Source organism: Oryzias melastigma, linkage group LG7 (genome assembly GCF_002922805.2).
Source record: "Oryzias melastigma strain HK-1 linkage group LG7, ASM292280v2, whole genome shotgun sequence".
NCBI lineage: Eukaryota > Metazoa > Chordata > Actinopteri > Beloniformes > Adrianichthyidae > Oryzias > Oryzias melastigma.
Window position 1 is genome coordinate 985,385 of NC_050518.1, and position 11,138 is coordinate 996,522.

Sequence of the window (11,138 nt, forward strand, 5' to 3'; positions counted from 1 at the left end):
ATGAAATGTTTTTAACAAAATGATAACTTATTAATTAATTATTATTAATTAATTATAACTATTATTAGTGGATAAGCTCTTCAAATGCTTTAATTCAGTCTCATGCACCCGTCCCTTTATTTTCCTTAAACCTCCGAACAGGTTGATTGACAGATCCCACAGCAGACAAGAATCTGTACATGGTGCGTTCACCGACCTCTGGACATAAGCGAACAGCCACTCGGCCCAACTCAGTCCGCTACAAACTTTGTCATTTTTAAACAATCCGCAGCTAAACAAATCAGTTTTTCAGAGAAAACGTCGACACTATTTAATCAATCGAATATATCCGGATCAGTGCCGGTGTTCTATGTTTTCTCTGATAAACCGCTTTGTTTTACTGCCGATATCCGGGGCTCAGTGAACGCACCATTCAGAAACACTCAGCAGTCCTGGGTTCTGTTTCCATTACACATGAAACTTTAACCAAATTCTAGGAATTTATAAAAAACAGTGTTGCAATGACACGGTTTCATAATAATGCGATAAAACACAAACCAACTCACGCGATAAGTCATTATAAACACGGCAATGTGTGTTTTTTTTTAAATTTGATTTACTAAAAAAGAGCATTTGCGTGACATCACAGCAGTGTGGTGCGCGCGTGCAGAGCTGGCTCGTGCAGCGAGTCCACTGACAGTCTCAGATGCAAGTCAGAAGTCTGTTCAGTGGTATTTGAAAGAATGTCCAGAACAAGTATTCAGGCTGCAGAAGTGCGGCTACAGATGAAGCGATGAGGAAATCTTGGTTATTGATTTTACAGCAGAGATGCACGATTAGCTGTGACGTTGATCTCTCATGGCGCCCGCTGTGCTGTACTCAGACAGACACTTCAGAAGCGCATTTAATTAGAAAAAAGTCAATTTCCATTACAGTTCTGCGAAAAATGTCCATATCCATTTTAATGCGCCCCCAAAACCAGCACCTCTATGCGCAAAAACTTTTTTTTGAAAAATTTGAGTTTGGTTTTTTTTTTTATAATCTGTGTTTCCATTAAAGATAACTAATAATCAAATATTCTCGGTGTCTCCATGTGGGAAAGGGAGAAGGGGACGCCTCATTCTTTGTTATTAGCTGTGTTTCCATCACACATTTGCGCAAAACTTTATTGAAATTCTTGGAATTAAAAAAAAAAAGTTTCTAAATGACACTGTTTCCATTTAATTATAATTTTGCGATAAAGCACAAACCAACTCACGCGATAAGTCATTAAAAATGAACGAGAACAAGTATTTTTTTATTTTTTTTAATTCACTAAGGGAGCATGTGGGTGACGTCACAGCTCTGTCTGGGGCGCGCGTGCAGCGCAGCTCGACACAGAGGAGAGAGACGTCTGTTCAGCGGTTAAAAGAAAAAGCATTCTAACAAATAAGCATCGGGACCTTTTTTCTGCTTGAAAACAGGACAACATAAATTCAAGTGTCTGTCACGGCGCTTGCACTCATGAGACTTCAGGCTCCAAGCTGTAAAAGTAAGGAAGAGGAGGAGCTCCAGCGCGATTCCGAATGACCCGCAATTTCTAAAGCGCTTTGACGCTGCAGGACCTCTCGATGTGCCGGCTGTGCAGCGCTCAGATCAGACACTTCATAACGAGAAGCGCATTTATTTCGAAAAAAGTGTTTCCATTACAGTTTTGTGAAAAATGTCCATTTCCTCCCTAAGCGCAAAAACTTTTTTTCGAAAAATGCAATTTTTTTTCAAAATTGTGGTGTTTCCATTAGGAGAATTTATTATCCAAATTCCAATTTGCAAAATTTCAGAGTTAATGGAAATGAGAAAACGATTTAAAAAAAGAAAAAAAGGGGGATAGGCCGTTTTTGGCTTCAGAAATAACGAACATCTATTTTTAAGATGTTTTAATTTTTAATTCTTTATAAAGGCAGGTGTGATTTAAAAAATTGTTGCATCACAATAAAATAAAATTTTCGAGCACCTCACAAGTGAGTTGTCAATATATTATTTTGGTAATCTATGATAGATAACTATTTTTAAAAAACACCTCCTTTTTATTATTTATTGAAATATTCAATTTATTCAAACCACGGGCGACGTGTTGGTGACCCCTGCTTTAGCTCATCTCTGTTTGCTCTGCTGTTACAGAACAAGTTCAAAACACATTTGCTGGAGAAGCTCTAACTATGCCTCCAATACTCCCTTTGTTGATGTTTTGGAGGAGAAGAAGTTACAGGGCTGTGCTTTTCCATGTTTTTGTCTGAAATGGAAGTGGATGAGGATTCTTTTTTTCTACCAGCAGAGCTGTTCTGAAGCTCACTGCTGCACTCAGACTGAAAAGCACAGAGAAGCAGTTTGTTGACTTCAGTCTTCTTCACACCTCCTGATAGAGCTCTGTGATCTGAGCTCAGTCCTGAGTTCAGCAGTCAGAACTGGACTTGAGGAGTCCAGCTTTGGAACCTGCAGAGAACCAACAAACAGCAGAAAGCCACACTGTGGGAAAGACTCCACACTTCTGACTGATGTTCACGTCCACTTTATTCTTCACAGGAAAGATTGGAACAGAACACTGACGACTAAAAAGAACAGAGAAACACTTCTAATCTCTGATACAAAACACGAATCACAACAACACAAACACCGGTCGGACTCTCACAAAACTGTTATTTACAAACATGAATCAACAAAATATAAACTGCAATTATTTTATTCTTAAAAAAAACAATATTGAAATATTCAAAAATCAGTGTTAGAATTACAAATGTGTAAAACTAATTTTAGTGTTTTCATGGTAACACACACATTGTCTCAACATAAACTACTACCACAATGCTTACCTGAACAACAATATAAAAAAATACAAAATTTGACTAAAAAAAATTCAACCAACAAAAATTGAACTGCATCATTTTTTTCTAAAACACTTAGTCTAACATAGTTCATGATTCAAGTCAAAGTTCAAGACAACACAATTATACTTACAGGTGTATCCAAAAGAAGACATTTCATTTTCAAGTTAAATATTTTTGTTAATCAACACAAAAGTGAAACTCTTGATGTATAGAATCATTAAAAAGTCCTTTATTTTGATCAATATGATCATAATGACTGAAATGATGAAAACCTAAAAAATAGTTTTAGAAAATGAGAATATTCAATCAGAAGAAGCACAAAGGATGTTTCAGCAAATGTCAGATTTCAGAAAACTGTTCTTTTCTCTGCATTCAATAATCACTTGTTCCTCCTTTTCATTGAATGACTGCATCAATGTGGTATGGAGGCCATCAGCCTGTGGCTCTGTGTACATGGAATGAAAGCTCAGGTTGCTTTGATAGCTGACTTCAGCTCATCTTCATTGTTGGCTCTGCTGTCTCATCTTCCTCTTTAAAAACACTTCATAGATTTTTTATTGGGTTCAGGTCAGGGAATTTGCTGGTTGATCAAACACGGAAACAGATGTTTAGGGATAAGCAGCTTTAGGTACCTTTAGTAGAGTGGAAATGATCCAAGTTCTGCTGGAAAATAAAAGCACAATCTCCACACAGCTTGTCGGCAGTGAAGTGTTTTAGAAACCAACTTAATTTTACCAACTGACAGACCGTTTTAAGGGTCTTTATGATGCCATTCTTAAGCCTTTCAGAGTAAACTATATCCATTTAGATCTATGTCTCTGCAGATCAGGTGAAAGAGGAACCCATTTCTTCTCAAAGTCAATGCTAAAATTAAAGAATTTTGAAGGCGTTTAGCCTGGGGGAGTGCTGGCAGTGGAGACACTTCCTGAAAGGGGCCGTCCTCACTTTGTGATGTCAGTTTGTTTTTGTGGGTTAGGAGGGGCTGGTGCTCAGAGCACAGATTTTTTGATGATTACTGGGGAATACATGAATAGATCAAAATACAGCTTTGGGGTTGTTTATAGTGAGGAATAAACATTATATTGAACTTTTTAAAAGTTTATTTTACATGACCCTTAAAATAATGGAAACATTTTTTTCACAATATGTAAACCGTCCTAGATAAACCATATTATCTTTTCATCACGAGGCCTCTGCTGTGAATTTTACTTATGTAACCCTTCCATTATCCTAGGTATGCTGACATTGCTAGTGGGGTCATATGGACCCTAGAAGACAGCGCACTGAACTTTTTTTATTAATTGTTTTTTGAGTTTCACTGATGTCTGTGGCAGACATTAAATCCTGTCCATCTTCATCCACATTTATCATGGGAAGAACCACACATCAATACAAGGGTGGAATAATCTTAAAGATAGCGGAAGGGTTAAAAGAAAAAGGCTCCTCTCTTGTATGAGTTCTCATGTGTGCTTTGAGATTAGATATTTGACTAAAACATCTGTCACATTCTTTACACGAGAAAGGCTTCTCTCCCGTATGAGTTCTCATGTGTGTTTTGAGATTAGATTTATCACTAAAACGTGCACCACATTCTTCACACAAAAAAGGCTTCTCTCCTGTATGAGTTCTCATGTGTGTTTTGAGAACAGATTTATCACTAAAATGTGCATCACATTCTTTACAGGAAAAAGGCTTTTCTCCTGTATGAGTTCTCATGTGTGTTTTGAGATAAGATTTATCACTAAAACGTGCATCACATTCTTTACACAAAAAAGGCTTCTCTCCTGTATGAGTTCTCATGTGTTTTTTGAGGTGAGATGTGCAACTAAATGTTTTATCACATTTTTTACACAAAAAAGGCTTTTCTCCCGTGTGAGTTCTTATGTGCACTATAAGACCAGAATTATCACTAAAACTTTTATCACATTCTTTACACAAAAAAGGCTTTACTCCTGTATGAATTCTCATGTGGGTTTTGAGACTAGATGTTTGACTAAAACGTTTATCACATTCTTTACACAAAAAAGGCTTCTCTCCTGAATGAGTTCTTATGTGTGTTTTGAGACTAGATGTTTTACTAAAACTCTTATCACATTCTTTACACAAAAAAGGCTTCTCTCCTGTATGAGTTCTCATGTGCTTTTTGAAATTAGATATTTGATTAAAACTTATGTCACATTCTTTACACAAAAAAGGCTTCTTTACTGTATGAGTTCTCATGTGTGTTTTGAGATGAGATTTACAACTAAAACGTGCATCACATTCTTTACACAAAAAAAGCTTTTCTCCTGTATGGATTTTCGTGTGCCTTTTGAGACTAAATTTACTACTAAAACATGCATCACATTCTTCACAAGAAAAAGGCTTGTCCCCTGTATGGATTCTCATGTGCACTTTGACCTTAGATAGGTGACTAAAACTTCTGTCACATTCCTCACAGACATAAAGTCCTTCATCAGATGTAGTTCTCATGTGGACAGACACATCATGTGGAATTCTTGTTCTTTTACCAGACCCTGCAGAGGAAAGTCTCATTTCTTTTTGGCATTGTTTATGTTTCTTAACAGAAGTTTTCATCTTGAACTTATTTCTAACAACAGAGTCACACTGACCTTCTGACATGTGAGAGCTGGCCATACTTTGGGCATGACTTCTGTCTCTTCTCTTCCTCTGATCTCTGTTCTGTGGCTCTGTCTCTTCATCTGGAGTTGATGTTGATTCTTCATGTTGGTTTCCTTCTTCATCCTGACTATCAGTTCCATAAAAGCTCTGCTGATTGTTTCCATCTGCTTCACTGTTCTCATTTTTCTCATAAGTAGGAATCTCCATCAAGGTTTCAGTCTCCTGCTTCAGATCAAGCTGCTCTTCATCCTGACTGATGCAGAGTTCTCCTGGTTCCTCTTTAATCTTCGATGATTCTGGTTCGTCCTTTTCTGCTTTAATCTGTGATGGTTCTGGTTCCTTCTGTTCCTCTTTAATCTGCGATGGTTCTGGTTCCTTCTGTTCCTCTTTAATCTGCGATGATTCTGGTTCCTCCTGTTCCTCTTCTATCTGTAAAAGTTCTGGTTCCTCCAGTTCCTCTTTAGTCTGCATGGGTTCTGGATCATTCTGCTCCTCTCTAAAGTTCCTCTTTTGGTTCCAGAGATCTTCTTTTATCAAACAGTGTTGTGGGAGGACTGCACAGACACAAATACAAGAAAGTTTAAGCCCTGTTATATTTTTTGTATAGTTAAGTGCCAAATAAGAAATTTAAACCACCTCAGTCACACGCCGTATTTTTTTTTAAATTGTAAAAATCCATTCATACTTACATCCATTTTAGGAATACTCAGAATCTCTTTCAGTGTCATACAAAAGCTTTTGATTTGGTAGATCATTACCTGCTTTTGGACAAATTATTTGCAGTTGGCTTGTCTAATACTTCTCTCTTGTGATTTCGTTCATATTTTCACCATCGCCATCAGTGTGTTTCATATAGAGAAAGCTCATCCAATTTCACTGGAATAAACAAAGGTGTCCCTCAAGGATCCTCCTTTGGGCCATTATTATTTTCCATTATTATTAATGACCTGACAAACTGCTATTACAAATGTAGCATTCATCTTTATGCAGATGAAACCATTATTCACTGTTAAGCCAAGTGTCACAGAAATTAATATACCATTACGGCATGATTTTGACTCTATACAACACTGGCTAAAATCTAATAAACTTATAATGAAAAAAAAACGAAACCATACTCAATGCTTCTTCACAAACACTCCATGAATACAGAAGGAACAAACCTTGATTGACATATTTTAGATTACTCTCTTCTTAAAGTTCCTACGTATTTTAAGTACCTTGGAATTTGGTTAGAACCCAATTTATCATTCCATACTCATATTCACTTGATTACAAATAAACTAACATGCCACCTCAAAACTCTTCAGTCAATCAACTGTTTTAACATTCATTTTAGGAAAAAACTCATCTCACACCTTCTACTTCCAATTTTGGACTAGGAAGATTTCATATTTTTTAATATTACTTCTACCAGTCTACATTCTTTAGATATAATTTGTTGTTTTGTTCTTCGTTGTCTTTATAAAACTCACCATTGCACATTATATAATAATTAAAATTTACGTGAATATTTACAGTAAAATATTGACTAAAAAAAGAAAAAGCATCAGAAGGGAGTCTAAGTTGCTGACCCAAATAGATCTTATTTAATTTTATCATTCTAGAGTGATTTGGACCAATTACATATAAAAACCTAAAAGCTACCGAAGAAAAACATGAACATTTACAGTAAAAAAATGACTATAAATAGAAATTACATCCAAAGTGAATCTAAGTTGCTGACCCCGATGGATCTTAGCTAATTTTATTGTTCTAGAGTGATTTGGAACAATTAGGTATAAAAACCTAAAAGCTATTGAAGAAAAATGCGAACATTTACAATAAAAAATTGACTAAAAAGAGAAAAAGCATCCAAAGCGAATCTAAGTTATTGAAGAGGTCGTCGACTGCAGAAAATGCATTAAAAAAACCCTCACTAGGGACTAAGCTGTCCTATCCCAGGGGTCTGCAACCTGCAGCTCCAGATCCACATGCGGCTCCTTTATCTCTCCATGGTGGCTCTTCGGCCAAACATAAAATAAGTCATGAAGACTGCTGACCCAGCCATGTCGACCGTCGGAGTCAGCAGCTCCCTGCTAATGACTGCCTAAACAAAACTACCTAAAGAAAACAAATAAAGCCCAGGAACTAAGACCACCAAGGTCCAACCCCAAACTAAAAATAACAAAACCCAGCAGTGTAAGACTGCTAAGGACAGAGGGGAAAAAGAACAAAAACAAAAAAGAAAAGAAACATTAAATAGCATTTTTTTAAGTAAGGATTACTTAATTAGCATTTATTTAATTTAGATTAGTTACATTTAGAAATTGATGGCTGAGGTGCACATACACACGTGGAAAAAATTGTTGGTACCCCTCAGTTAAAGAAGGAAAAACCCACAATTCTCACTGAAATCACTCGAAACTTACAAAAGTAACAATAAATAAAAATTTATTGAAAATTCAATGATCAAAATCAGCCATTTTCAGCTAAATTGCTTTCAGCTAAAAACCTAAATCAGCTACATTTTTAGCTTGGCGAAAAACATACTATTTAAAGCAAACTATTTTAGATAATCCTACCCTTTAAAATACCACAACAGTTGGAAGGGTCGGGGAGAATCCAGATTCACTACAAATAATCGTGTTTGTATGTTTACCTTTGCGTGGATTTCAGGCTGGCTTGTCTGCAAACGTCTCCTCAGGTTTTCTTGTGTTTCTGTGATGATCGCTCCACACAACGTCTTGTTGAGGGTCGTGTTAAATATAACATTTGTCCCTACATGTGCTCTTCTTTTTCTACCTGGAGTAGACATATTCCCCCTAATTCACAGACACAATTCACTGAAACAGCGCATTCTATTGCTGCAGGACTCAGTGTTCTGATTGGATCGCTTTGGATTTGCTCCCGCCCTCCTCCACCAGCAGTCATCATGATTGGATGTCGTCTTTGAACAGCATTTTCGTTTTGTTTTTATTTGTTGACGAAAATGTCTATCAATTTAGTTAAAGTTTTTGTGTATGAGGCGGACTTTTAGTTTTGTTTTCGTTTCGTTTTCGTTGGGTGTCGTTCATCAAGACGATGACGAAAATTTTTCGTCAACGAAATTAACACTGCCCGATAGATCTTGGTTATTTTTATTATTCTGGCTGGATTTGGAACAATTGGGTCCAATTACCTAAAAGCTATTGAAGAAAAAAGCAATGATTTAAAGTAAAAAAAAAAAAAGATTGAAATAGAAATTGCATCAAAAGTAAATCTAAGTTACTGATCCCGATAGATCTAAGTTAATTTTATTATTCTAAAGCAGGGGTCTCAAACTCGCGGCCCGCGGGCCATCTGCGACCCCCGGGTTGATAATTTGCGACCCGCGTCTTCATATGAAAGACTACTGTTGGTGCGGCCCGCAAGGCTGATATGAATGACAGTTGCTGTGTGCCGAGCTGAATGAACCAATCACAGTGAGGTCTATGACTCTGGAGGCAGGACATCGGCGGGCTGTCCAGTACCTCACTTACTCATTCTTTCATTCCTCCAATCAGCTGGGTGGAGGAGGAGCCACGAAGCACCAAACGCGATTTGCGTGCCCCGCGTGGGGAATTTGCTGCTCGCGTCTTGTAAAAAAAAAAGGCGTTTCTGAGCTACCAGCTCTGTCTGTGGATGTCTCTCTCAGAATGAATAAATATATGATGTCGAGGAATACGTTTTTTTACGTGCTGACTGTTCCTGTTAAATCAGAGCTCCTCAAGCTCTGAGCCACAGACCTGTAGCCCGCCCCGCGCGGGGATCCTTTGCTCCCGCCTGTCAAACATGTGATTTTGAGCTTGGCTCGCACCTGCGTGCGCGTGTCTGGGAACTTTAAGGTTCACACACCGGCTGTGTCGGCGCGCATTCCAGTCCATGCAAACGCGAGTAGAAGTCCGATATTCTGCTACGCGCGTTTGAATAGAACACCCATGGAAAGCAGCCCCCGGAATGCGCACTGATGCAGCCAGCGCTCGCGAGCACCCCACACCTCCAATGAATAGAAGACATATAGATCAGATTTATTTATTGTGAGTTCTACAAAAATCTACATAAAATGAAATCCTTCAAAGATTTTCTTGGTACCGGGGCTTCTCTCTCACTCTGAAGGAGACGCTGTTAATACAGACATTTGAAACTGAAAAAACATAATTAGTTTTCTCTAGTCAGTCAGTCAGTCAATATGTGGTTTCTTCAGTTGTCTGTGTCTGCTGTATGGTCATTATTATTATTTTAACCTATTACTGATTCATGGAAGTTTTGTAGTTCCATCAGACTCTGAATTTTTTTTAACCCCTGAATTTTTATCCAGAATTTTCTTAACCTCAGAATTTGTTTCTGAATTTTTTAACCTCTGAATTTTTATTGTGAATTTTCTTAACCTCAGAATTTTTATTGTGAATTTTCTTAACCTCAGAATTTTTATTGTGAATTTTTTTTCAACCCTTGCTTTTTAAACAGCAAAATGTTATGCTCCCAAAAATATTTTCTATCTTAAAAAAAAAATCAGTGTTTTTAATTTCGAGACTTAAAATTTTGATGGGTCAGAAATTCAGCATCTGATGGAATTAAAAAACTTCCATATTGATTTGACTGCTTTTTAATTCATTATTTGATATATTTATTTATTTTATTCATTATTTTGTGTTTAAAACAAAGATATCTGAGAACACTGGAATGTTTTCTCAGAGCTTTTCTTGTGAAAATCCTGATGCGGCCCGGCCTCTCACAGACTCCGCCTCCAGCGGCCCCCGGCTGAATTGAGTTTGAGACCCCTGTTCTAAAGTGATTTTGACCGACAAAAAAACACATTTGTTGACGGTCCCTAACCATGACCAGAGCGAATGTCTGCCGAATATCCAACTAACTTCCTTTCGGTTCCCAGCTGGTCTGCACGGGGGTATCTACCACTGATCTCAACGAATCCCGTTGTTGACACCCTCTCATAATAGCCTACAGCCCCTCACTAACTCAACGATGAACAATATTTGGACTGGAGCTATCCAGCCGGACAGTTTAGAGCCGAGCAGCAGCTCAGACGAGGAAAACAAAGACGTTCATTGATCTATTTTTCTGAAAGTGGATGAACATACCTGTAATGTGGAGCTGAAGCTGCGGGTTCCAGCTGGAATTCATCAGTCCTCTCTGACCACAGAGCTCCTCCTCGTTCTGGACGATGGTTCCTTCAGCAGCAAAAAGTTGTTCTCTGTCAGAATCTTCCTGAGGTTCTGAAGACATGGTTCCTGCAGCTGCAGAAGATCTTCAGCTCCAACAAACACCAAAGTCCTCTGAACAGCAGCAGCTCCGATCATCTGCTAGTCTCACAATCACAGCCACGTTGTCTTTACGTTCAACACGCATTCACTCATTTACGACACTTTAGCTAAAGAGGATTGTTCGGAACCGAACCACGTATCGCTACATCTCTGTAGAAACCTCACGAACGTCCCAACGAAACACCGCCGTCCTCTCAGCACAAGCTAACGCTGCTAGCATGCTAGCGCCTCGAGCTGTTCTTCTTCTTCTGTGGTTTATTGAGGTTCGTAAACAGCTTTGTAGTGCATTAGCGCCACCAGCTGGTCTGGAGTGTGAATCGAAATCACACATCGTGAACACCATTCCAGCATCACTTATAAAAATGTATATGTCCATTTAGTTTACAGTTTT

At 38.0% G+C, this 11,138-nt stretch overlaps 1 protein-coding gene across 1 annotated transcript; it reads right to left on the reverse strand.

Annotated features, from left to right (window-relative positions):
• Positions 1-2,511: 2,511 nt before the first annotated feature.
• On the reverse strand, positions 2,512-5,568 carry LOC112158675 (gastrula zinc finger protein XlCGF52.1-like). Its single transcript, XM_036212634.1, has one exon. It carries the CDS (start codon positions 5,478-5,480, stop codon positions 4,230-4,232), a length of 1,251 nt encoding a protein of 416 aa, XP_036068527.1. The 5' UTR covers positions 5,481-5,568; the 3' UTR covers positions 2,512-4,229.
• Between the last annotated feature and the right edge of the window lie 5,570 nt (positions 5,569-11,138).

Coding starts and splice junctions, on each gene's coding strand:
- LOC112158675 (XM_036212634.1), bottom strand. CDS start 5,480: ATGGCCAGCTCTCACATGTCAGAAGGTCAGTGTGACTCTGTTGTTAGA.